The sequence below is a fragment of the Neltuma alba genome, unplaced genomic scaffold, assembly GCF_004799145.2.
Source record: "Neltuma alba isolate B1F8T4 unplaced genomic scaffold, ASM479914v2 tig00005404_pilon, whole genome shotgun sequence".
Lineage (NCBI taxonomy): Eukaryota > Viridiplantae > Streptophyta > Magnoliopsida > Fabales > Fabaceae > Neltuma > Neltuma alba.
The window spans coordinates 9334-36761 of NW_021634098.1; the positions used below are offsets into that span (position 1 = coordinate 9334).

General features: G+C 37.2%; 3 protein-coding genes and 1 pseudogene across 3 annotated transcripts; 3 read left to right on the plus strand and 1 right to left on the minus strand.

The window, feature by feature from the left end:
* Window positions 1–1567: 1567 nt before the first annotated feature.
* LOC114747687 (probable boron transporter 7) lies at window positions 1568–5712 on the plus strand. Its single transcript, XM_028936035.1, has 14 exons — window positions 1568–1708; window positions 1858–1963; window positions 2049–2131; window positions 2240–2432; window positions 2526–2664; window positions 2748–2913; window positions 3020–3186; window positions 3290–3463; window positions 3554–3649; window positions 3741–3857; window positions 3949–4256; window positions 4347–4626; window positions 4814–5119; window positions 5243–5712. Exons 2-13 carry the CDS (start codon window positions 1860–1862, stop codon window positions 5117–5119), a joined length of 2133 nt encoding a protein of 710 aa, XP_028791868.1. The 5' UTR covers window positions 1568–1708; window positions 1858–1859; the 3' UTR covers window positions 5243–5712.
* Window positions 5713–6190: 478 nt separating this feature from the next.
* LOC114747690 (potassium channel AKT1-like) lies at window positions 6191–11254 on the minus strand. The gene is made up of 12 exons (XM_028936037.1): window positions 10904–11254; window positions 10322–10687; window positions 10052–10109; window positions 9636–9947; window positions 9258–9503; window positions 8780–8878; window positions 8276–8308; window positions 7965–8150; window positions 7425–7619; window positions 7257–7332; window positions 6577–7131; window positions 6191–6498 (listed from the first exon to the last, which is right to left on the minus strand). Exons 1-12 carry the CDS (start codon window positions 11125–11127, stop codon window positions 6191–6193), a joined length of 2658 nt encoding a protein of 885 aa, XP_028791870.1. The 5' UTR covers window positions 11128–11254.
* Window positions 11255–20090: 8836 nt separating this feature from the next.
* On the plus strand, window positions 20091–22356 carry LOC114747689 (uncharacterized). Its single transcript, XM_028936036.1, has 3 exons — window positions 20091–20227; window positions 20983–21483; window positions 21576–22356. The coding sequence occupies exons 1-3, from the start codon at window positions 20158–20160 to the stop codon at window positions 22100–22102; spliced, it is 1098 nt and encodes a 365-aa protein (XP_028791869.1). The 5' UTR covers window positions 20091–20157; the 3' UTR covers window positions 22103–22356.
* A 2270-nt stretch (window positions 22357–24626) lies between these two features.
* LOC114747691 (uncharacterized) lies at window positions 24627–25513 on the plus strand (annotated as a pseudogene).
* The last annotated feature ends 1915 nt before the right edge of the window (window positions 25514–27428 follow it).

A 27428-nucleotide genomic window follows, 5' to 3' on the forward strand; every position in this document is an offset into this window, starting at 1 on the left:
TTTAATATAGTAATAAGTATAAGAACTCAATCCATTTTATTTCTAATATTTATTTATTTATTTTAAACAGTCCTATAAATAGCTGTATATGATAAATGTTACTACCTCCGGTCCTTAATATAATATCCTGTTTGACTTTTATTTTGGTACTAAATATAAGACCACAATCCACTTTGTTTATCATATTTATACATTTTTTTTTCAAATTAGCCATTCTAACAATGATAGTTCTAGTATTAAATTAGAGATATATATGAAAAACTTGTAAATATTATATCTGGTTCTTAATATAAGAGCTAGTTTAACATTTAATATAGTAATAATATAAGAACTCAATCCACTTTGTTTCTAATATTTATTATTTTTTTGAAAATAGTCCTTATAATAGCTGTATAAGATAAATGTTACTACCTTCGATCCTTAATATATATCCTATTTAACTTTATTTTGGTACTAAATATAATACCACAATCCACTTTGTTTCTCATATTTATATATTTTTTTTCCAAATTAGCCATTCTAACAATAATAGTTTCTAGTCAATACACTTGATTAGTAAGGATATTTTAAGAAAAACAACACCTATTTAGGACAAATAACTAACTCAACTTACTTTCTTAATCTCCTCAAATTAGTCAACTGGCTCTTATAATTAGGACATGAGGTAGTATATCAAATGATAGTCCTAGCAACTAACTTAACAAATTTTTTTAATTTATTTAATTAAGAGAGAGAGAGAGAGGAGGTAGCATATAATTAACGAGGGCAATATCAGATCAAGGTGGATAAAGTACGGTGGGAAAACATGAACATGATGATGAGGGGAGGAGTGACGAGAGGGTAATGGAGCAGAGAAGTGGGGGCAGCGGAAAGGTTATCAAATTGGCTGGCCAATAGCTGTAAAGTTGGCAGAACGGAGCAAGCTCTATTCACTCAATCATTCAATGTATTAACGCTCCAACAAACAGATTTGTGTTTTGTGGTTCTCTTGCTCACACTACCACTGCTACTACAACGCGAAAACGCAGCACGCCAGTCAAACTGGTCAAACCAAGTTGCCGCCTTCTCCGGGCAAGCCGGGCGCACGAGGTCAGCAGCGTACTCGTGTTAGTCAAGTTGGTCCCACAAATGTCGCATCTGCTAGCTGTAATCCTAAGATCATTTTTTGTAGATACTACGCACAAAACCAACGTCCACGGTAAAGTTACACCAAACCAAATTGGAAGTTGGAACAGAGTGAGAACCCCGGGCCTTTTCCCTGATTCAATTGGGCCCCACGCGCTTTACATTTGACACACGACAAAAATCCCTCATCAAGCTCTCGTGAACACAACATGATATTATCTCTCCCTTACGACTGCCTCGCATCCCCATTTCCCTTTTTCATTCTGCATTTCGGTGTTCTTCGCCGGAGGCCCCTTCGCCGCCTCTCTACTATCTCCCCGGTTTCTTCCTCCTTCATTCTCTTCTATTGCCTCTTCTCCTCTGTCTCTGCGCTCAATCTGCATTGTTAGCCCTTCTACTCGATCTTCATGTATCTGCATTCGATGAAGCCTCCTTTGTCTGGTTTCTTCTCCTAAACTATAAGTTCATGTTTGGTAGCTCCAACACTGTGAAAGTCTCGGGTTCCGAAGAACAAAGCTCTTCTGTTCAACAAAAAGCTTTTTCTTGAAATCACTGTCTTTCTGCACTTCCAGAAAGATTTCTGGTGAGTAACTCGCAGTAATTTCAAACTTAACCCCGTGCCCTAAAATATAAGGTCATTGAGCACTTGAATTCATGTTCATATCTTCTGCTCTGCATTTGGGTAATCCTGTTTTTTGTTTTATCTCTGATTCTTTTTTTCTTTCGCATCAGTTATGGCAATTAAGAATAGGCCATTCCACGGCATTGTCCATGATGTCAAAGGAAGAGCTGCATGCTATAAACAAGATTGGACTGGCGCATTCTGTTCTGGCTTCAAGTAATCCTCGTTTATGACGTCATACATCTCTCTTCTTCCTCTTTGAGTTTGACTAGTTCTGATTTTCCGTGGTCCTCTGTGCCAGGATATTGGCTCCAACTTTCTACATGTTCTTCGCTTCTGCTCTTCCTGTCATTGCGTTTGGAGAACAACTTAATAAGGATACAGGTAAACAGCCTCTTTAGTTTATGGCTTCTAATCTTTTGGTTGATACTATGTTAAAAAGTGCCAAACATTGAGTTTCAAAATTGAATCACCTGTGTCTTTTTTAACTAGACGGAAGCTTGAGCACAGTGGAAACATTAGCATCAACTGCCATTTGCGGAATTATCCACTCCATATTTGGTGGGCAGCCTTTGTTGATCTTGGGGGTTGCTGAACCCACTATTATAATGTATGGTTATCTGTACCAGTTTTGCAAGAAGAGGCCAGAGCTGGGTGCTAATTTGTTTCTGGGTTGGGCTGGTTGGTATGATAATTTTGCCTCTGTCTTCCTCTTCCTCCCAAATACTTTGCTTTGACTTCGTATATTTTGCTCCTAAATATGTTCCTATGCTTTCAGGGTCTGTGTCTGGACTGGACTCATGCTGATTCTGCTTGCAATTTTCAATGCTTGCGCGGTTATCACTAGGTTTACTAGAATCGCCGGGGAATTATTTGGCATGTTAATTACTGTCCTATTCTTTCAACAAGCTATAAGGGTATTGCTTTTTCTTTATAGCAAGATTTTAGACTTTGGCATCTCAGAAATCAACCTCTCTAATTGTTTGAAATTTAACCTCAGGGACTAATAGGAGAGTTTGGTGTTCCCAAGGATGTAGATCCGTCTGCGCAGGAATTTCAATTCCAATGGCTGTATACAAATGGATTGCTTGCCATCATTTTTGCTTTTGGGTTACTTTTCACTGCCATAAAAAGTAGAAGGGCAAGATCATGGCGATATGGAACGGGTACATAAATGATATACAAATAGAGACCACAGACAAAAGGCTTTTCTTTATTAGTCATAATTAAGTTTTGATTGCTGTTATATCATTATTGTTGCGTTAAATGTAGGATGGCTACGAGGTCTCGTCGCAGATTATGGAGTTCCATTGATGGTTGTGCTGTGGACTCTGTTATCTTATCTTGTACCAAACAAATTGCCAGATGGAGTTCCTAGAAGGCTGTATTGTCCCCTTCCTTGGGATTCTATGTCTCTATACCACTGGACAGTGGTGAAGGTATTATTGTATACGCGCACGCGTGTGTTGTATAACTTGTATTAAGTTGTGATTAGAATACGAAAGTCCTAGAAACGATTTGACAGTTAGCTACAAAATGCAGGATATGGTGAAGGTGCCTGTGGTTTATATTTTTGCTGCAATTGTTCCAGCTGTGATGATAGCAGGATTATACTTCTTTGATCATAGTGTAGCCTCCCAGATGTCTCAACAGAAGGAGTTCAACCTTCAAAAGCCATCAGCCTACCACTACGATATGTTCTTGCTTGGAATTTTGGTATGTTATTTTGTCCTAAAATACTTGCTTTTCTGCTCTGTGAATTCACGAGCTTGACTGATAGTGATATGATTATTTTATGCTGTCTAGACTCTTATGTGTGGTCTTCTTGGGCTTCCTCCATCAAATGGAGTCCTTCCTCAGTCGCCAATGCATACAAAAAGTCTGGCAGTTCTTAAGAGGCAGGCAAGAATCCTTTTTGGATGAATGCTTCTCTAGCTTCTCAACGTGCAATCAATTATATGATTTTTCTCATAAAAAATAACCCAATGTGCAGTTGATCCGAAAGAAAGTGGTACAGAGCGCCAAAGAATGCATTAAGTACCAAAGGAGCAACTCTGAGTTGGTTGGAAAGATGCAGGCAGTGTTCATAGAAATGGACACAGCCCCTACAGTAAGTGCCGAAGACCTAGAAACTACAAGGATACTTCGATGTTGAATCGTTATTGATGTAAACAGGGTTTTGATTTTTGAACATGGTATAGGATAAGGAGTTAGAGACTTTAAAGGAGGCTGTGACGAAACGTGAGGACATGGATGGTGAAAAAGACAAATTTGACCCTGAGGTACACATAGATGCCCATTTGCCAGTTAGAGTAAACGAGCAAAGAATGAGCAATGCCTTGCAGTCATTCCTTGTGGGAGCATCAATTTTTGGCATCCCCATCATCAAAAGGATTCCGACCTCTGTTCTTTGGGGATATTTTGCTTACATGGCCATTGATAGTCTTCCAGGGAATCAATTCTGGGAAAGGATTCTGCTTCTCTTCATCACTCCAAGCAGGAGATACAAGTTAGTTGATTTACAAGTTTAAAAAGCGGATCTTTTGTATATTCAGTTTCTCTCATTGTTCTCATATTGTGATTTCTGTATGTTGAGCAGAATCTTGGCAGGTTCTCATGCTTCATTCGTGGAGTCAGTTCCCTTCAAGAGCATAGCTGCATTCACAGTTCTGCAGCTTGTTTATTTGGTGGTGTGCTGGGGAGTGACATGGATCCCTATAGGTGGAATATTGTTTCCACTACCTTTCTTCCTTCTCATATGCATAAGAGAGCATCTGCTTCCCAGGTTATTCGATCCCAGCCATCTTCAGGAGCTAGATGCTTCTGAGTACGAAGAAATTGCTGGTGATCCACGTGTTTCGCGTAATTTATCACTTGTGGTAAGTCCTTCTTTCATTAACACTCTCCCTCTGGAGTTACAAGATATGCTACGCATCGAAGTTAATTATGTTTTGAATTTAAAAGTAATTTTTCTGTATTTTTTGGATGTTTAGACGTCTTCTGTTTTGTTTGTGCACACACGTTGCAATGCATGCTTTTAACATTGAGTTCGAAACGATAATTTAGGACAAGGTTTCGGCTGATGCTAATGGTGATAAAGATTCCGAAGATTTCTATGACGCTGAGATGTTGGATGAGATGACAACCAGCAGGGGAGAGGTGAAACTCAGAACTGTAAGCTTCAATGGTAGAAACCTTAGCTTCAACAGTAGAAACCACAGCTTCAACGATAGAAACCTCAGCTTCAACAGTAGAAATCAAAGCTTCAACGACAGAAACCTTAGCTTTAACGGCAGAAACCACAGCTTCACCGGTAAAAACCTCAGCTTCAATGGTAGAAGCCAGAGCCTCAACGAGGACAGACATTATTAGGTAATAAAATTGGCAGCTTACTGTAACTTCTATATTTCTAGTTTCTAGTTTGAAAAAAAAAAAAAAGCATGTCAGGAATCAAGATGTCAAGTGGTATTTAAATTACGGTCTGGTTTTGAACAGGTATAAAGTTCTGCAGGAAGTTCGTCGGGGTTTTGATATAAGAATAGCATGATGCTGCTATGCAGAGCAATACTCAAGATTCTTGTGTAGCCAACCAAAGTTGAAGAGAGTCTTCTCTGGAAAATGAAAGGAGAAAGCAAACAAAGGAGCTACATCGAAAGAGAGAGGAAACGCAGAAAGGGTGAAAAAATTCAGTCTCGGATGAATTTTTGAGCGCAAGATGTTATTGCTTTGCTAGCTGGCCGCAAAATTGAGAAAGGGGGTTCGGTAGAGATTTCGGCTTTTGGCGAGTTAGGCCTATCTACGATATTAGGCATTAGGCTTAGGCCTTAGTCCCCTCACGTTGAGGCCGAAGCATTTGAATGAGTTCATTGAACATGGCAGCGATTGAGTTCGACTGATAACATCGAATTTTTTTTATTCTTTGCATATTGTATTATATTAGTTATTTATCCTCCTTCATTCTATTATTTCTTTGTTTCCTCCTCTCATTTTACTCCAGTATTATGTGTTTCTTCTTTTATTCAAACCTGAGAAACACGAATGCTTGAACAAAAAGATGATTCTCTTTCGTTGAAAGTTAAAACTCGTCGCCACTCATCATGCGCAATTTCTCCTTGGCGAAAGCTTAACACCGTTATTCCATTAATAACTCTGATGACCTGGACAGACGGCGTTAAGTGAACGCATATGTGGCATAAACATGTAAAATCGCATCCTAACTGAAGGCGAACTTGTTTAATGTATTGCACGCATCATGAGCAGCGACCGATCAAAAACTGGCCCAGCAAATCACACTCTGTTTGGATCCAGTTTAGCCTACTTACAGCTATTACTCATAGAATATAATTACGGAAAAGGTAGATGAATCCTTTTTTCCAAAAACATTTTGTTTATTTTTTTTAAACAGTATCTAATTCTACCAGCTATTTCGGTTTCTGTACATCTCTACCTGCCTTCTTCATGGGGTATTGCCATTGACTCGAGAGCTCCATCACGTGCGAGAATGAGATGATCCCCATCTCTAATAAGCCTTATATCCTCAATCTCAGCTCCTTCTCTGGTCAAAATCTTGTTGGCCAAAAAGCCGAACTTTTTCACACCCATGTCCATCAGTTCTTCAAGGGACTTGGGCAGAAACACGAGCTTCCCACCATGTTCCCCTTTCTCTGGACAACTCAGAACTATCCTGGCTGCGAATCCATTCAGGTTCTCTGCAACATCATTATTGCCTTGTGATGATGCATGGGCTTGATCTGCATAATTTTGAATATCAGTAACAAAATCGTTATGGGAAGAACAAAACGATGGTCGTTAAGCCGGTGAATGCTTACCACGGTTAGCAGCAGCGGACATGATGCCAAAGAAAGAATTGTGAAAATGGTTGGCTCTTGGCCTTGGATGATTCTCCAACCAAGTCACTTCTTGACGGGCACACGTCGCTGGTTCACTTGGGAACTTCCTGAGGGTTTTGGCATCATTCTTTGTCGTGGGAATAACAAGTGGTCTTTTGCCCTCTCGGATGTTGTGGAACATCTCTACGATATCTTCATGCCCTTGATGATCTGCCAAAGTCCTGGGGGTCCATCCATGAACGTCTGGCTTATCAATATCTGCTCCTTGCTGCAGAAGCAACTTTACTATCTCAGTGTTTCCATCGCATACAGCCGTGTGAAGTGCTGTTGTGCCGTTGCTTCTGGGCTGCGTCACATCGCCACCATATCTTATGATTTCTTTGAGCAATTCCAGGTTGTTTTGCTCCACAGCAGAGCATGCCATCTGCCCTACGTCCGCACAGGATAGGTCCCCGCCATTGTCTATGAGAAGTTTTACGACCGATTCATGCCCTCCCAACATTGCTTCCCATAGTGGGATACTTCCATTCAAATCTGCATAAACGAGCAATTGGAGGTGGTGAGCAGCCTACAATGCTCCATTATCCGGATCATCTTCCACAATGTTAAAGAGATGATAAAGAAAAGAAATCATTAATTACTACTGATTCTAAGAATACCTTTTCTGTTAGGATCAGCCCCATATTCAAGAAGTAGAACCACACAATGTTCGTTGCCTCTAGATGCGGCAATATGCTGTTAAAGAAGGCAAGTGGTAAGTTTCTAGGTTAGACTTGGTGCATAGACGCTTGTGCAGTCATAGAGAAGAAAGACGCAAATCAGCTAACCAGTGATGTCCTTCCATTTTTATCAACTTCATTTGGATCTGAGCCTCTCTTCAGCAACTGATGCAGCAATAGGTCATCGTCTCTGTTTGCAGCAAAGCAAGGACTGATAGGCAAATCCATTCTTCCGCGAGCAAGCATCGCCTCTGTTTCCGCCAAAACTCCCTCCATTATTGGATCACTTGATTCCTTCAAATGCTGTAAAAGGTTATAGCGAAAATCACTATAACATACACCAAAATATCATCCAGGCGAAGCCAGCAGTTTGTTTCGTCCTAGAGACTTGATTTTTATAATATGAAAGTGATTATCATTATCATTCTTCTAATTACCTGTTATTTAGATCCCATGTTATGCAGTCTATTACTTTTGAACAGGGAAAAACTCAAAAACCAAATCATGGAATCTGAATAACAGGTAATTAGAAGAGTGGTCACATAAAAGAAACTAAATAATGGGAAAAAAAATGTTGAGTAGAAGAGCATGTGAACAAAATTAAAACATGCGTTAATATAGGAATAAGTTGGTTCAAATATGATATACCTGAAGAAAATTACTCATGATTATTGTCCCATCTCCAACATTTGAATGAGCAAGATTTATAAACGCAGTGCGATTCAGACGTAAAAGCTGGCTCAATCGTTTGGTTCGAACTGTAATTAGTTGTGGCCTGTAACATAGCACGCCTATCTCTCCAACCACATCTCCTACCTTTGCCTCACCAACAACCTGCAATAATTGCAGACAACATGATTTGTCAATTATTGTGATAAGTCTCGTTAACATTCCTGTATGACAGTAAGACAAACCAAAGCAGTAATAATTCACAGAAACTGTACTTCAAATAAACTTGCCTGTTCTATGCCATTCTTTTGGATGATAAGTTCCTGCAGGTCACAACAAAAAAATTGAGATAGTTTAGTTTGTTTTCATATAGAAAGAGTCGAAGTGAGGCAAAATATTATTTAAAGTGAAGAGATATTATTCAGTGAAGGACGCCTGCTTGAACAGAGTGATATTCCCAGTTCATTGAAAAAAAATCTACCCAAAATCGTAATATAACAATGTTCTTATTACACCCGTGTATGTCCATCGGTTTCATTTCAAGCAATTAATTGGAATCATTTGATCCAAGATTATAATTCGAGGAGTATCCTTATTTACTTGGCATGGCCAGCTAGCTCATGAATATATACTTAAAACCCATGTAAAACCCTGAACGTACTTTTCTGCTCCCAGTACAAATTTGTCAAAACCCCATGTTAAAAATGTTTTCTACGTGCTACTCAAAAAAACATAGAATAATAAAAGGCTAATTAAACTGCTAAGGAAAATAAGGGAATATAATAATATCTTACAGCTGCACCCGTAACGAGTATATAGAAGTCCGTCGGTGCTTCATTCTGTAAAATGACATCCTCCTTTGGAGGAAAGTACTCAGCTTTCATTTCTGTGACCTTTAAAAAGTTCAAGACGTGATGATGAGATGATCTATGTAGCATCCAAAAGCCAGTACAACAAGAAGCACATGTAAATTATCGTTCGAGGAGCTTCCAGTTGTAATTTACGTAAGAAATTTATCAATCAAGAAAGTGTAGAAGTCTTTTGAGAGGACCCCTATATTTTCTTGTTTAGAAATGCGAGTTTATGGAGCGATGATCATGCTTTGAGTCCATTTCTTCTTCCTCAAATGTTGCTCTTCGACATTGGTTATAATGGTTTTTCACCAAAAGCATAGTATTAAATGCAGCTGATTAAAATCCTTTTGCACCCTGATAAAGGTTTATAACAGTTTTCATATTAACACCGCCGCATTGAAGGGCAAAGAAATATTACCAGTTGAAAAAGTAGGTCATTGGACACGCCATGAAACAGGTAGACTTTGTCGACAAGTGAATAGAAGAGGTGGTGTGATATGCTGGATCGAATCGCTTTTGGAAGAGCATCAATAACCTCTTGATGCTGCAGTCCTTCTAAATCTGTTCTGTACTTCATAAACAAATGAGCAAGCATCTGCTCTTGCAAGCGGACGGGTAACTGGTTCCGTTGTGCAAAACCTGTGGCAGCTTGAACGGTGTCTCTCTGATATCCCAGGAAAAGAGGAATACATTTAAAACCATAATTAACGAACTTCTTAAAATGAGTGCGGCGCTGAGGAATTCAGAAGCAATAGTTGTATGTGAAGAATAAAACGATATGACATAATGTACTCACATATGTCCTCGTTCGACTTGTGAGATGGACAACCATATTGGTCATGTTTCCTATAAGATATGAGTTGAGTCCAAGAATGTAGAATATATAGAAAATGTCAAACGTCATCTCCTTTGTATTCACAGGATGGAGATCACCATAACCAACGGTCGACAAAGTAACCAAGGCCCAGTAAACTGATGTTACATAGTGTCCCCACAGGTGCATCTGGTCGCCATTAGCAACTAGGCTAAACCATGTGGTTTTTATGTCATGATTTGCAGCAAGAAAATAAAAAAAGCAGGCGGCAAAATGCACTGAGAACATTGTAACCTACATATGAATCAAAATTATCATAAGATGGATTGGTCTACGTACTAACTCGCATTTTAAGTATGAAACTGAATTTGACATTAAATGGCACAGCAAATACTCACACATATCAGCTTTGAACAGCGGACCCAGATGTAATTAAAATTCCTGTCCTTTTCCAATCTGATACGTTGAAGAAAGAAGGGAAAGGATACTTTATCAGTCGCAATGCAAGTTATAGAAGGCAAGAAAAAAATGAAAATCAGAGCAGAACAAATCTCATGTATCGTCTCAAGCTTGAGTTTAACTTGTTCGTTCAATATGCAAAACCAAAGCAATTGTCCCTGAATAAAATACGTTACATCGAATTTGGTAAAGGAAAATTTTCACATTACCTTGCAAACAAAGCACTGACTCTACGGAGACGCCAAAGACGCAGCATGTTGAAGAGGCCATATGTCTGAAGAGGTGTGGGCAGTACTTTACGAGCAAGTTCAAAAGGGATGGTAGAGATGACATCAAAGAACAGCCAGGTTTTGGCGTATCTCAGTGCAATCATTTTCGGGTTGTCGATAAACAGATAAGAACTTTTGTCGAGGTAGGCAACAAAGAAGGTCAGAACAATGTCAATGGCAAAAAAGCCGTTGACAACATTATCTGTTATGGCAAGAGGACCCTTGGATTCATTAAGGAATCCAAATTCAAAGGGGCAAACCCATGCAGTGTAGAAAACTAAAAGGACCAGAAATGTCTGCCAGCATCTGCAACATATCTCCATCATTGACTAAACAAGTTAGAACGTGCGAATCAAAAGAAATAAAGCAAAAGCAACATGCACTAACGCAGGGGGAGAAACTTTGAGACTGTAAAATCTTCTAGTGTGTGGGTTTAATAACAGGACCGAGGTGAATAAATTCAGAAAGAATTGGTTTTGGGAAATTCCGTAAGAGGAAAAGGAGAGCGAATAAAGCTTAAACCTGTAACGGGGGTTGAAAGGAGAGATGATGCAGGATCGGAGCTTGGGTCGGCGATAGGTCCGAGCGGCACTGGCGCCAAGAGAAGGAAGAGGGGCTCCGACGAGGCTGTAATGGCTGCCCTCGTCCCTGGACATGTGTTCAAGCTCTATCTCTTGCTCATCTCCTCTGCCGCAAAATATTGAGTGGGTAAACAGATTCTTCATTTTTTGACTCACCGCCGGCATTGTAAGCAACGGCAAGGAACCACCGTCGCCGTCACTCACCCTGCCCTCTCTGTTTTGGACTTCAACAACAAATCACGAAATTCTCTCTATCTCTCTCTGTGTTTAGGTATCACTGCGTCTGCGACGCAATATGGGAGTGACGCTCCCTGCGAGACTTATACGTGCGTCTCTTCTCCCTCTCGTGCTCTTGAATAAATAACGAACAACTTTCCGTTATCATTCGGCCCCAACGTACAAGTGGGAAAAGTTACATCTAAAAACCCAAATAACAAAACCATAAATGAACGGGTTTTAAAATTTATAATTATCATGATCCAAAATTGCTTCCAGCCAGCATTCCATATGAGCAAATACTTAAGTTTAAAAAATATAGAATAAATTGGACAAACAATAGCACTATTTAAAATTTACAAGTATTATCGATCCTTTTGTGTGACCTTAAACCTTGAAAATTGTATTTTGCATTAATAAATACTGCTAGTTATCATTTTTTTAATTTATTTATATAGAATGATAGTATAAAAATAAAAATAAAAAATAATTCACCAAATAATAACAAACAGTAAATAGTTAGCTCTTATATAGTGCTAAATATCAAATAATTTTAGAATTTATAACTATCCTGTAAATAAAAAATTATTATGCTTTAATATCTTATAACGAAATTAATAACTTGAATTTCAAAAATTTTTAGTGGTTTCTTGGATTTTAATGATAACTAATAAATAATGTTACTTGTTTTTCCTTATATTAATGACATATTAGTGTTGATATCGATATATTGATGATCATGATAGTGGTTTGTTATCCTTGAAAATAATTCCTTTTCTAGAATCTTTTATCTTAATTATGGCGAAGTTTAAGTCTTCAAATATCCTTTCACATAGTTAGTTTATTATTCAATATGCTTATTTGTTTATATATTAGAAAATTAATCGTGTATTATTTTTATTGCAAATATATCAATAAAGAAATTACGAGAAGTTATTTGGGAAAAAAAAAGAAAAAGAAATTACGAGAGCTTGTAATTAGGTCTATGAATTAAAACTGTGGTGAACTATTTGCTGGCAAAAAAAGAAACTGTGGTGAACTATTGTTTGCAATAAAAAAGTTCTCACAATAATGCTATCCCCTTAATTTTAATGGCACGCTTCAATTAATAAATCTGGAAATGACCCATGAAACTGAGTTAAAATAAGATTATAATCAAATGAAAAGCTTTTCTGTGAGATGAAAATATTAATTAATTCAAATTTCCTCGTTTCTCGGCCAGAAGGTTTTTCTTCTTCAACAAAATTTTCTCCTTTTTCGGCTAGCTACAAAATCTATACGTCACTATATTATTTGTCTACGTTTTTATTTTTTATTTTTTATATTCAATTCATTGAATATAAATATTGTTAATCTAATCCTTTTGGCCAATAAACATAATTAATTAAATTAAAATTTATGTAATAGTGATGAAATAGTTTATAAGAGCATTGTCATGTTATTATTTTTCCAATATTAAATACTCCGGTCCTTCATATATGACCTAATTCTTGAGTTGGTTTTGGTCCTAAATATAAGACCCCTTTCTCATATTTATCAATTTTCTCTAAATTACTCCTATGAAGACTCCCTCAACCATAATCAAGTAAAAGAGGGAGAGGGAGTATTAAGAAAGATGATTATGGTATTTTAGGAAAAATGTGTCACTTTTTTTTATAATTAACTAACTTACCTAACTTTCTTAATCTAATCAAATTAGTTAAATAGGTCTTATATTAAGGAGCGGAGGAGTACTATATATTAATAATCCGCCCTTTCATCGGCATCCACTCTTTAATTAGCTTTTCAGTTTTCACAATGATCGATTTGACTGATGCTATAACCCTGTCAAGAATCAAGAATAATATAACCTGTCAATATTATATTTAATAACATCTATTATATTTGCTGGTCTTATTTAATTAAATTGCATAAATAATTTTTATCGTATTTTATATTTTTTCCCCTGCCTCCACGCCCTTTCTATTTAGTAAGACCAGGTTAGACATGCTTTATAAGAATAAGCTATTTTATGTAACCTAATGAAAATAATATAATTTATTATACGTCTGTCGATATTACCACTAAAAATGTAGGAGTTGTCTAATAATTTTTTTTAATTTTAAACATAAGTCTTCAGATTTCTTTTTCTAGGAAAAAAAATACAATTTATCTCTCAAATAGGAGTTTTCTATAAGGATATTTGGAGAAAATTTACACACGTATCTTACTAAACTAATTACCCAATTTTTTAATCCTTATGAATTATTCATCAAACTATTATATTTAGAAGAAATGAGAAATATATTTTCTTTCGGTGAAATTTGATAAGTTTTGGTTAATCATGTTTATGTTAGTCTATGCAAGGATTCTCCATTTTGTTTAGCTTCTATAAAAAATTATGAAAAAAGGTGATTTAAATTATGAAATACTACCTCTGATTCTTAATATAAAATTTTGTTTAGCTTCTATTTTAGTTCTAAATATAAGACTCTAATCTATTTTGTCTCTCCTATTTATATATGTATTTTTTTTCCAAAGTAGTCATTCTAACAGTGGTAGTTTTAGTTGATATATTTAATTCGTAAGAATATTTTAGGAAAGACAATACATATTTACTATAAATAACTAACTTAATTTATTTTTTAATCTACTCAAATTAATCAACTAGTTTTTATAATTAGGACCGGAGGTAATATGAAGCTTCATGATACACTGCAGGTGGAATTCATGTTTCTTTTCTGGAGTACATTATACTATACATATTATTATGACTTATAAAAAGGACATATCATTACCACTGGCCGTTTGGCCGAGTGGTATGTGTGTGTGTGGAGGGTGTGCGTTGCGGGTTCGATCCTGCTCTCTTGTAGCCCAAAAAAAAGAAGATACATCATTATGAATTTTTTACACTGAGTTAACACTGTGATACTTAATATAAGATTAATTGACTAATTTAAAAAGATTAAAAATATTACTAAATTACTCAATTATAATATATATGACATGATCTCTTTAAATATTTATGTGCATTATTAGATAATATACTAATTTATAAGTAAATCAAAACTTAATTAATCTTTCCAAATTAGTCGGGTCAGGGCTAATATATTGATATTCATGTATTAATCATTTTCTAAATTCACTGAATGAAAGCTAGTAATAGTAAGAGCCCTAATGGGTTGGTAAATGGAATAGGGTAGTGAAAACTGTGCGGGATGTGGATGGATTCGATGAGCATCCGTATTGGAGAATCGCTTTGAAGAAGAAAAGGCAAATTAGGACGACATGATTTATATTTATAATCCAATCTAATTGTACATCGATGAAATTGCCCTTTAGAATCAGTTCTTCTTTTAATCATCAAATACCCTTTTTTAATTAGTCTGTGGTTTACAATCCCCCCTCCGCCACCTCCACCACTTATTTGGCTAATCCATTTTCAAGATGCTCAATTTCAAAGGTAGTCTATTTTCCTTTATTTTCTCTTTATTCTCGCTGGGAAAAAATTAATTTTTTTGAAATAATATTAGCACAACTAAGCTTGTCAAATATAAGGTCTGTGTTAAATATAATAGGTGTTTGGATGAGTACCAAACCATAGTCGTTTCTCCCCAATCGAAAAGGGCCCTTTCTTTTATATATATATATATATTTTTTTTTAATTTAATTTCATATTTCTATCTTATCTCTATATGTTTTAAAAATAACTTTATGATATACAAACTAAATATATAAAAAAAATTATTTTGATTGATAAAAAAATACTTTTTAAAAGTAATTTTTAGTTACCCAAACACTCTTACAGTCTATCTTTTAATTGATACTGTGTTTATTTTGGTTGAAAATTATAAACTTAGTTTTTCTCAGTTTAAAATAAAGGGGTGATTGGTTACTCCTAAAGCAATTAAAAGTACTTTTTATGTAAGTTAACACAAAATTTTTTTTTACATACTTATTTTATATATTGTAAAATCACTTTTTAAATTATAGTTTGATTTCCATGTAAACAACTCAAGAGCTACTTTATGCTGGCCAGCTATCTCCACGAGATTGAGTTTCTAATTTTAATTAAATGACTGAGAAAAGGTGTTACTTTTTCTTTTAAATACAAACATGCGTTAGGAATGTTTTTGTTCCGCATTCCATTTTACCTATTCCATTCATCTCTTGATTTTCCTAAGCACTCTGTCACACGTGTACCGTTTTCAGGCGAACGCATCTCCTCCACGTCAGCATAGAAAATAAGCACTCATGAATTAGAGAAGTTCCAGGGGAAAATCCAGGGATTCCCGCACATCAATACACACACTATATGATAACATTTACAATAAAGTATACTGCTTTGCCTATTAATTGCCAAATGCATATGCTCAAAGAAATTTTCATAAATGGGAGCAATGATTAAATATAGTAATAAGAGAGTGGAACCTAACTGATTATTTCACTAATTAATCACCTTGATTGAGGATAAAAAAGAGACAAAACTCACTTGAAACTAGTTCTTCAAATGCTTAAATTGAGATAATTCCAATTAGCTCGTTTGACTGAACAAGATGCTACCCCCGGTCCAATATAAATTGATTAACTTTTCTCACGTGCCAAAAAAAAAAAGATATTATGGGTTTGTTTGGAACAATTTATAAGTAGCTTTTCAATAGTGATTTATAAATTTACGAAATAATGTAAGAAGTTTTGTTTCGGCTTGCGTAAAATGCACTTATGGGGGATTTTCACCGTTCTGCCAAACAGGGCCTAAATTTATCATAAAAAGATAGAAAAATTTATTTTATTTTTAAAAAATGATAAAGTTGTCTCTTATGTTATATTTTTATCATCTCTCATATTTTTCTCTCTCTCACACACATATAGTATTTATTAGCGGTGAAGGTAGAAAAATCATATTAATTATCCTAAAAACATGCTATATTTCATACCACAATTTTTTTTTTTTAAACCAACGTCTTTATGTTATAGGTCAGAGGGAGCATTTCTTAATAAATCCTGGATACTTGCCACCCTTTTTTTTTTTTTTTTGACCAAGACTGGATACTTGCCACCCTACTGATGCTGACTTTTGGGACATGGCATCTCATCTCATTTTAATTATAAGGCGACTCAGGAGGTACTCTTGGAAACAATTTCAAAGAGGTACTTACCACAGTTTTATTTTTATGGTTTATTCGTCTCTCCCGCTCGCACAGCAATATGAATTTATGATTGAAGTTGACTGGATGGATTATTTATTTGGCGTCCCCTGTTTTTGCAGAGAGCAGAGCACCAGGCACCATGTTTTCTCACTCCAACACCAACATGGACAATCTTTTAAACTCCAATTTAAGTGCATTTGGTAACATTCAAGCTGTTGGAAAATCATTACCTGTCGTCTGTACGCCCAGTGGTTGATAAAACTAGCTAGTAAGGCTGTGATTTGGCTCCGTGGTGAGAGCAAATTTTACTTTCACAAATCAAGTCATGACCAAACACCGGGGGATCAGCTATTTCACTTTGTCTGGGTCTTAAACCAGTAAAACTAAAACTCGGATCAACCAATCAATCATTTTATAGGTAACCAAAATCAAATTCGTTTGCTTCAGTGAGCTAGTGTTAGCAAAATGCCATGGTCCAGAAGAATCTATGACCATGTTTGGTTTAAGAAGCCAGGGAATCATGTGGGAGTGTCGTTAGTTAGAGCGAAGAATGAAAGAGACAGCTTTTCTTTATAATTCCTTCATCCTTCACCTTCCTTCTCTCTGGTGGGCTATAAATTCATGAGATGGGTAACCTGGCTATGTCATTAAGCTGGAGAAATAAATAGAACCACCAATTTGTGTGTATGTAGCTTGAAATTACATGACCCTTTTTCCTGCTTGATATGGACGGGCCAGTCAATGATGCGTGAGATTCAGTGAATAATGATAAGGATCCTCATCGGCCTCATCAAAATTGCCGAATCTTTGTGTCGGTGTCTGTATAATTCAGCTGTCCTTTCCTCCACCGTGGGTGTGGAGTTCTGAATTCTTAACTAAAATGAGACAAAATAACTATACTGTTCAAATGTTTGTGACCGCAGTGGATTTGAGTCAATTAGATCAGTAAAAATATAAAATAGATATCTCTGGCTATTTGTTTGGAGAACATCGCCATGAAATTCTGTCCACTGAACATTGCATGTGAACCCACGAGAGGCCTGTTCTTGGCTTGTGAGAACCTCATTATTACTGAAGAAGATCATGAGGGACGAAAGGTAAGTACAAATACAAATGAAAGAAGAAGCAAAGAAGAGGGTATAAGCATAACTGGTTGGACGTCATATCAGGAAGAAGCTTGGCAAGTGGACAATGGAGAGCCTACCTTGAACTTTGATTATTTGGGTCAGAGGCGATGGGGAAGTGAGAAGAGGTTTCCAAAAGCACTTTTTATTTATTATTATTATTTTGCTTTTGGCCTTCTGGAAATGAGCTGAACTTAAGAATTAAGATGCATGATCCTTGTCATCACTGAGGAGACAGCTTCCTTAAATGCATGCCTACGTGGAAATTTTGGAGCTGTTGAATTATGATTTTTGCCCCAATTATGCAATTGGCATCCGTTGGTGTGTCTTTGTCATAACCTGGCACCCCATCCTCCACTTCATTTCCTGATTCTGCTTTTCCACTTTATTTACATCCAAATATATGGCCGCTGCTACTTCTGTTCTCATGGAACTTTAACTAGAATATGAGTCTCTTGTCGTGAAATAAATATGGATATAATTGGTAAAAAATTCACTCGCATTTAACAAAAATTGACAGTATTTAAAATTTTATTTTTGATGCGAGAATCTGCCTGGTGGGTAGCATAGAATCACTTCTATAAATATTATTCAAATCATTGTATACTCGATTTATACTAAACTCTAAAAACTGAGATGTATTATATATGTGTGTGTATAAAATGATCATCCTAAATATCGCTTTTTATCTGATAAAGTATAATAGATTAATATGCTGATATAGAGGGTGTTTGGATAATCCCAAAATCATTTTTCAGAAGTACTTTTTTTACAAATCGAGACAAACTCCTTCACATATTTACTTCGTATACCGTAAAAACACATATGAAACCATGATTTTATTTTTATCCAAACACATCTAAAAATTGGGGTTCGCCTACTGCTATAACAACACAATATATAGTAATAGGTAAACCTCAATTTCTTGGCTGGTAATAAAAAATCTCAATATTTTTAAATTTATTATCTAGTTTTTATATTAAAAATTTACGGATTGTTTGGTTAATAAGCATGGTTTGATGAGAAGCCTAGTGCTGTCATCCAATTCCTACAATAAATTTCTTCCCAAAATCTGCACTCGCCTGTGTCTATTCTTTCTCCTTCGCATGTGGTGCCTTTTATTTCACCTTCCAATAAATCAGTCAACCAGCCTCTCTTCCGTTGACTCCTTCCACTCCTCTCTCGCTTGCTGTTATGCTACTTCCAAGTCTACATTTACTGAACTTTTCTTTTAGTACATCGCCGAGATAGATTTATTGGACTCTAACTAGTATCATTTTAAATGTTAAGTGTGATAAACAATAATCAAAACTCCGGGGAGTGGGGCGACGAGGCGACGTGCGGCTGTTGAGGATGAGGCCTAACAGAAGAGAAGGCCCACTCTCATGTGTAGGCCCTAAAAAGAGCCCACACGTGGATTGTCCATGCAGCCAATCCTTATTCACCTCACAAATTATATTTCTTTTATCCACTTAAAATGATAATTTAGTTTAACATTAATGTATAGAACTTATTCTGAATGACTGTATTTAAAAAAAAAAAAAACTACGCAATGCCTTAATACTATCTCTGGTCCTTAATATAAAACATTGTTTAATTTTTATTTTGGTTCGAAATATAAGACCCAAATCCACTTTGTCTTTTATATTTATTTATTTTTTCTCAAAATAATATTTCTAGTAATAATAGTTTTAATTAATACACTTGATTAGCGAGGATATTTTAAAAAAGACAATATCTATTTATTATAAATAATTAACTTAATTTATTTTTTTAATTTACTCAAATTAGTTAAATAGTTGTTATATTTAGGATGGAGGTAGTATGTAATAAGGAACGTTCTAATCCGTTTTGATTTAAGTACTTTGTTTTTTTAATGACATAGTTTTACTCTGTAGTGCGGAATAAAAGCAGATCTGTGGTGTATCCATATCTGAATCGGAAAGGGCCGCCCTAGCCATTGGGGTGGGTCCCACTGGAGCCCAGCTTCCTCGTGATATGTTTTTACGACCTCTTTAGTTCCACAAATATAATAATTCAATGCCTAATAACGACGACGACGACGGCGACCGAAACACACATTCTCTGGTCATTACGATGGATCTCCAATGTTAATAACCAGAATACCCTATTTTACTCCATAAACAATACCGGCGCCATGTTCCGCCTGGCTTCTTTCCTCTGCCACATGCTCATCTCTTTTGATTACTTTTGGTGATTGAGCTGAAGTCGGGTCGTTCCCAGCTTCAAAATTATAAAATATACATCAAATGTAGAATTATTATCACCAGACCAGAGTAAATAGGTGAAGTGAAAATACTCTCTCTCTCTAGTGTTTCTGGGTGAATGTGCTGGATCTCTTTTCGCATCAAGTATTCTACTTTTCGTTCTTTTGAATATATATACAATATTGTAAAGTGGGGTAGTCAAGTACGAGTCATCTAACATTCAATTAAATGAACCATGTGCTTTGGTGACCCTCACACTCGAAAAAAGCAACTAAGCAAGTTCTCGTTGCTCATTTTACTCTCATCACCTGCTCTGCTCTAAAATCTTCACCCAAACACAGCAGTGGCAATTTTGCTATTTCGCTTGAAACCCCAGTGCCTTCTCCTAAGGTGCCATCCATATATACCCCTGTTCAGCCCGCTGCTCCTCCTACGTCCCTTCTAGCTCTTTCTCCTCTCTGACTCTGAAATTGCAGGCTCCCTCTGGTCTCAGCTAACATGCCCGCTGCTGCATTTCTGTCGGTGCTATTCTTCGCCGCCTTCCATGTCGCCTTCTCCATCACCGACGGTGAGCTCCACTCCTTTCTTTTTCTTTTTCTTTTTAAACCAGAAAGCTCCACTCTTTCAGTGCACTGTATTATAGGCTCAAGTTTTCATCTTTCTTCACTACCTCTGGCAGCGTTTTCTCTTTTGTTCTCGCTTGATCTCTCATGGCGTTTTTCTTTTCTACCTTCACAGATCAACTGTTGTTTGTTACTATTTTTTTTCTCATCGTTTCTGCACCTGCCTTCTGGCTTCACGACTTTTCTTTTGACAGCTTTCATTTCGACAACTTAGCCATATTTCTGGAAAGTTTTCATAGAATCGATTTCCTTTCAAAGCGTGAATAGGGTGACCAACATGTGTCTCTATCGTCGTTTTCTAATTTCCGAGGCTCACTCCAGTTATTTCCTTCCCGGGATATGCATCTTTTGAGCAAGCCGTTCTTGCTAAACGTTCAATCATAATTTGAGCTCAGCTCGAATGCCTATCTGATGGCAACCTCAATGTCCCAGACATAAAATATTTTCTTGGGACCACATTAGCAGTATGCAGAGTGGTGCAGGGTGCCCTGTAAATCCACATGGCCCTGTATTGCTTATTTGATATTTTAAATAGCCAGGCCAAACTCTGAGGCGCCCCTGTCCAACTGACATCACAAAAAATATGGAAGTCGGTTTCCCTCAATTAGAAAAATGTTCAAGATTTCTCTTAAAAGAGACTGAAAGTTTTGAGTACATGCATTCCATCGGTTCAACTAAATCAACTTCATTGTTGATGCAGGATTATTGGCAAATGGGAATTTTGAGCTGGGCCCAAAGCCATCGGACATGAAAGGCACGGTGGTGATTGGCGGCAGGAACGCCATACCGGAGTGGGAGATCTCAGGATACGTAGAATACATAAGATCAGGTCAAAAACAAGGGGACATGTTGCTGGTTGTACCAGAAGGAGCTTATGCTGTTAGGTTGGGCAACGAAGCCTCCATAAAGCAAAGAATAAAGGTGGTGAAAGGAATGTACTATTCCATCACATTTGTGGCAGCTCGCACATGCGCACAAGACGAACGATTAAACGTGTCGGTGTCTCCAGATTCTGGAGTTTTACCAATGCAAACGCTTTATAGCAGCAATGCTTTTGACGCCTATGCCTGGGCTTTTCAAGCTGAGTACTCTGAGGTAGACTTGGTCATTCATAACCCTGGTGTTGAAGAAGACCCTGCTTGCGGACCACTCATTGATTCTGTCGCTCTCAAATCTCTCTATCCACCGAAACCCACCAATAGTAAGCTCATCTTCACGGCTTCTTCATCATTATGCGCATTAATATACGCAGTGTTTGATGTGATATGTTTTGGATATGACATTATTATGCAGAGAACATACTGAAGAACGGTGATTTTGAAGAAGGGCCATATGTGTTCCCGAACTCAACATCGGGCGTGTTGATCCCACCAAACATCGAAGACGACCACTCCCCACTGCCGGGGTGGATGGTGGAGTCATTGAAGGCGGTGAAGTACATAGATTTAGAGCATTTCTCAGTCCCACAAGGGAGGAGAGCGGTGGAGCTTGTGGCGGGGAAAGAGAGTGCGATAGCGCAAGTGGTGAGGACCATACCAGGGAAGACGTACGTTCTGTCATTTGCGGTGGGAGACGCCAATAATGCCTGTGAAGGGTCGATGATTGTGGAAGCATACGCAGGCAAAGACACTGTTAAAGTGCCTTATGAATCCAAAGGCAAAGGCGGGTATAAGCGTGCTGTTCTCAAGTTTGTGGCTGTAAGCACGAGAACACGCATTATGTTCCTGAGCACGTTCTACACCATGAGAAGTGATGACTTCTCTTCGCTGTGTGGACCTGTGGTTGATGATGTCAAGTTGCTCAGTCTTCGTAAACCATAGCGAATCAACCGGGGTGTGAAGCCAGTGTAAGCTGATTATGAGTTAAAATTATATGCCAGTTCCCCATAATCTCCCAAACCCCTTCATGTTAGGAAAATGATTGCATATTGTTAATTTCCAAGAGAAAAAGAAGATGTTCTGGTGTGATTTCAATGTTATGGAAAATAGAAGTGTGCAGTATGTATAATGTAATCCGTTGCTTCATGACTGTGTAATTGGTGTGCCCAAATAAATGGAAAACAAAATAGAGATCATTCCCAAGAGCCAAAAAAAGGAAGAGGTTCTACTCATCGTCTCATCTTAAGTGCCATGAGCACTAAATGTGAATATTTTTCTTAAAGATTTAAATCTTGATTCCTCGTAGTGTGAGAAATCAGCTCATTCCCTATACGTTCTCCTCCTTTTGAACTATATGTTACGACAAACAGACATTAAATAGATCAACGTCTTGGGCTGAACCTAGTTCATTCGCAAATTTTAAAGTGAGTGTAGGCCTTTCATTGTTGAGGTTTTGGATTCCCAAGAGGTTCACATGAAAGCTCACAAATACAATGGATTTCATAACAGGCCAACCAGGGGCGCTATTTGAGGAGAGAGGAAGATGCGAGACACCAAGTGTCGACCCCCAGGCATGATGAACCAATTTTGGATAAGAACATAACAGAATGCCACAGGAGAGAGCAGCAACCAGCGACACTATATTTAGACTCACTAAAAGAACATATTAAAATCAATGCTCAATCCAATGCCAGCCGAATCTGATCCATTGCGTGATTTCCTAAACAGTATGAGCCAGCGGCTTATGATTTTCCTGGCAACCTTCGTTAGACAAGGTAACTGCTTCAATGCAGCGAATCAGTGCGAGTAGAAACTCCAGGCAGCTGAAACTCGTTCCTTGAATTCCACAATCCTCTCAAGTAAGTAATGTGTGCGCATGGGTTGTGATTTCTTGTGCATCGTTTGTTGACCCTTCAGCACCTAGCCACCCCCACATGCTTGCTCTCCTTACTTATGGTCAAACATTAAGACTAACCCTCCAAGAAAATTTATATGGATATCGTCATCTCGCATGAATTACCATGTTTGTGATTATTAAGAATCATCAATTTAGAATATGGCCGGTCATGAAGGTGCATGGCGAGGCCCTGATGAATCCTTTCCTACAATGATGCAAATGATAATTCCATGGAAACTGCTTTCCTTTTTTCCCCCCCTATCTTTAATGTATACGAAATGATTTTGCAGGTGGCGGTCAACTGTTCGTCATGATCATCTTCCTCTTCCGTTGTTCTGATAATTAAATGAGCCACGTGCTCTGGGCTCTCACAGGCAACATAAACAAGGTCTATATCGCCTCTCGTCTTCTCAAAAATCCAGCATTACCACCCTCTTAATATGCAATTAATTGCTCACCTCCCTATTGTCCAAGGAAAATACATGAATATTGCTCCGCTAAATGACCATAGCACCCTTTAATTTATGCCAAGGCGACTTCCGGAACTTCAGCTTGGGGCGAACCTCGGGATGAACATTTGGCATCCACCTACACCAGAAAACACTCAAGATTAATGAGCAAGAGAATGAAAACCGTACTAATCCTATACTCCCTCGGTCTCTTATTATAAGATTCAATTTTTTAAATGGATCTATTCTTTTTTATAAGATTCTATTTGAGTTTATCTGAACATTTAATATATTATTATCTATTTTATTCTTAATTTAATGCATTTAATATATTCTCTTTATCTTACTATTACTCTTTCATATTTATCCATTTATATATAGGGATATATTTTTAAAAAAAAACTGTATTGGTTACATATTAATTACTTTTAACTAAGTTTAATTGTTTTCTTAAACCATATAATTTAGTTAAAAGGATCTTATAATAAGGAACGGAGGGAGTATACACAAAAACAATAATGTCATGTTTAGTTTCTGTATATCGAGCTCAGAATCAAAGTGCTTCCTTCTATATCTTGGGATGCATATATATGCTCGGTCCTTCATGCTCTCCTTTTCATTTCTCTTCTGAAATTCCAGATTCTTTGAGCCCATGCAAGGCCTTGCATTTCTGTCCGTGTTACTTTGCACCGCCTTCCATGTTGCCTTCTCCTACATCAACGCGCACCATAAACTATATATCTCTCATTTTGTTTTTTCTTCATGTATATGTTGTTCAAGTTATTTATTCGCCTCACGTTCATTTCTTTAGCTTCCTAGCTACCAGCTCCATCGGACTTGATTTAATGAGTCACTACAATGGTGATTGAGACGAATACGTATAATTTGATTGAACTAGCTAAATCGATTTCACGAGCGCAGGATCGGTGGCAAATGGAAACTTTGAGCTTGGCCCACGAGCATCAGATTTGAAAGGCACGGCGGTGGTCGGCGGCCGACATGCTGCTGGTGATGCTGGGTAATGCGGTCAGCATCAAGCAAAGATTAAATTTGGTGAAAGGAATGTACTGTTTCTTCAGTCCACAAAAAAAAAAAGAGGAAAAAAAAAGGAGAGAAAGGAATGTACTGTTCCTTCACATTTGTGGTAGCACGCACATGCGCACAAGACGAACGATTAAACGTGTCAGTATCTCCAGATTCAAGAGTTCTTCCAATGCAAACATTATATAGCAGCAGTCGTTGGGACGCCTATGCTTGGGCTTTCCAAGCTGAGTATCCTGAGGTGGATTTGGTCATCCATAAGAGTAGAAGACCACCCTGCGTGCGGACCAATCATCGATTCCATTGCTCTCACAGCTCTCAACCCTCCAAAATTAGCTAACAGTGAGTAGTCCCCACACTTAAACTCAGCTTGGGTGTCACTCTGCTTTTCGTTTAACTTCCTACTTAATTAACTGTGTCGAATTCACGTTCTGCAGGATATATCATAAAGAATGGTGATTTTGAAGAAGGGCCATATGTGTTCCCCAACACCACACGGGACGTGCTTATTCCACCAAAAATTGAAGACGACCATCCTCCACTTCCGGCATGGATGGTGGAGTCCTTGATGGCAGTGAAATATATAGACTCAGACCATTTCTCAGTTCCAAGAGGAAGAAGAGCAGTGGAACTCGTGGCAGGTAAAGAAGGTGCTATTGCACAAGTGATGAGGACGGTCACTGGGAAGACGTACGTACGTGTGTGTCTTTTGCGGTAGGCGATCGATGCCGGCGATTCTTGTGAAGGGTCTTTGTGCGTCGAAGCATTTGCCGGCAATACTGTATCAAAGTTGCTTACAATCCAAAGGCAAAGGTGGGTATAAGCGTGGGGTTCTTCGGTTTGTGGCTAGTAGCACCAGAACACGAATCGTGTTCTTGAGCACATTCTACAGCATGAGAAGCGATGACTTGTCTTGTGTGTGGACCGGTGCTTGATGATGTCGAATTGCTCAGTCTGCGTAAGTAAACCATAAGCAGCTATATTTATGATTTAGTTTTGATCAAGTCTCGTGTATATGTGCTAGGAAAGTATCAAAATGACATGTTATGTGTTTCCCTTGATTCCTAAGAATGTAATGTAACGGGTTCTGGTGTATGTCACTTAGATCTCTCAACACTTTCTAACAGGATTAACGCACGTACAGGTGTAAGGTAATTGTTATGTATGCCCCTGCGTTTGTGTTCATATGATGAAACTAAACCAGGCTTGCCTTCATGTCTCGGATGCAAACGTTAAAGACGAATTTTCATCTATTACCCCGTTTTACAAGTTTCAATAACACCAGGTCATTTACAATTGACATCTTTGTTCCCTGCAGTGATGTAGAGTACGCCTCTGTTAAAATAATACTACCGTGACACCCGTGGTATGTGAGTTCAACAGGCAAAGGAGTTAGACAGCCTCACTAAGGGAGTGGGTTTCATTATGAAGCATGTAGCGACATCAGGAGAGGTATTTTCGAAGCTAAGGTTTCAGTTTGTAACATGTGATGATACCGCACGTGGAGTTCTTTTTGTCCCAGTAAAGTCAGAGTACTAGGTAGACGAGGGGTTATGGGTTAGTTGCCCTACTTTTAAATCATGGGTAATCCTAATTTCTTTTTTTTTTTTTTAAAAAAAAAATAACATGACAATTTTCAATAACTTCTTCCATTTTATTTGAATTAAATTAAAGTCTTTCGTAGAAAAACAAAATGAATTGTTTTATCATAACTCTACTTAGCTACCAGTCAAAGCAGGCACATTGATTTTTTTCAAATTTTGATGAGTGTCTTGAAAATTTTCTCTCCGTGATTAATTATTAATCTGCGCTTAACTAACTTTAATTTTATTAATTAATTATTTCAATGGCTCTAGGGGCATGCATATCCGCGCTCGGCTAAATATGTTTCTCGGCATCAATATCGACCGATATTACCAATCAATCAGATGAGCTTTAGGAATCAATTCGGAAAAAAATGATCATATAACATTATAGTCACGTTCGATTTCAAATGATAATAAGCCAAATCAAAAGTAACATTAATCACTCAAAAGTGATTAATATCTATTTGGATCTAATTCACTCATATTTAGTTGAGATATACTCCTCTGCTCCTTATACAGGACTTAATTATTGAGTTGAATTGTTCATTAATACATTACTTAATTCTCATATTTATCAGTTTTTTCTAAATTACTTATATTAATGCTCTCTCAACTATAATCAGGTGGAAGGAGAGATATAAAGGATATTAAGAAAAATAATTATAATATTTTATGAAAAATATGTCATATTTTTTATAATTAATTAAATTATTTGACTTTCTCAATATAATAAAATCAGTTAAATAGATTTTTTATTAAGGGAGGATGGTACAATAGCTGGTTCTTGTAATTAAGTGGGTATTATAGAACGAGCCATGTGCTATGTGAAGACTCGCAAACAGCATTACAAGGTCTCGGCCGTCAAATTAAACAACACGGCATTGCGATTAGTTAATATCTTCAGCCCTAATGCTAATTAATTCTAACTAATGGTTCAGCTCGCAAATTCTCGGCCGAAAATATACGAAAATGGATATAATAAAATAAAAAAAGAAATTGAATTTCATTCGAGCTAGGTTTTTTTTGTTGGCCAAATTCAAGCTACATACTGATCAAATTTATAGAGATTATTTTAAATTGTGACATTAAACTCAATGAGAAAATTATTTTGGATATAGGAGCAAAAACTACCCGGAGTGCGTAGAGGGGAATTAAGGGAGCAGATATTATTATTATTATTTTCGCTGAATGGTAAAGAAAGTAAATAAATAAATTAGGGAAAATCCCAAAAAAGGTCATTGGAAATATGGGAAATGTCAGCATTGGGTCCTTAAATTTCGAAAATGACAGAATGG

Excerpts from the sequence above, each read along its gene's own strand:
- LOC114747689 (XM_028936036.1), top strand. The coding sequence starts at position 20,158 with ATGCCCGCTGCTGCATTTCTGTCGGTGCTATTCTTCGCCGCCTTCCAT. Across the intron at positions 20,228-20,982 it reads CGCCTTCTCCATCACCGACG|GATTATTGGCAAATGGGAAT; the intron begins GTGAGCTCCACT and ends TTGTTGATGCAG. Across the intron at positions 21,484-21,575 it reads TCCACCGAAACCCACCAATA|AGAACATACTGAAGAACGGT; the intron begins GTAAGCTCATCT and ends ATTATTATGCAG.
- LOC114747687 (XM_028936035.1), top strand. The coding sequence starts at position 1,860 with ATGGCAATTAAGAATAGGCCATTCCACGGCATTGTCCATGATGTCAAA. Across the intron at positions 2,433-2,525 it reads TTTCTGGGTTGGGCTGGTTG|GGTCTGTGTCTGGACTGGAC; the intron begins GTATGATAATTT and ends CTATGCTTTCAG. Across the intron at positions 3,464-3,553 it reads TGTTCTTGCTTGGAATTTTG|ACTCTTATGTGTGGTCTTCT; the intron begins GTATGTTATTTT and ends TATGCTGTCTAG.
- LOC114747690 (XM_028936037.1), bottom strand. The coding sequence starts at position 11,127 with ATGCCGGCGGTGAGTCAAAAAATGAAGAATCTGTTTACCCACTCAATA. Across the intron at positions 7,333-7,424 it reads AAAATGGAAGGACATCACTG|CATATTGCCGCATCTAGAGG; the intron begins GTTAGCTGATTT and ends CTTCTTTAACAG. Across the intron at positions 6,499-6,576 it reads GTCCGCTGCTGCTAACCGTG|ATCAAGCCCATGCATCATCA; the intron begins GTAAGCATTCAC and ends AAAATTATGCAG.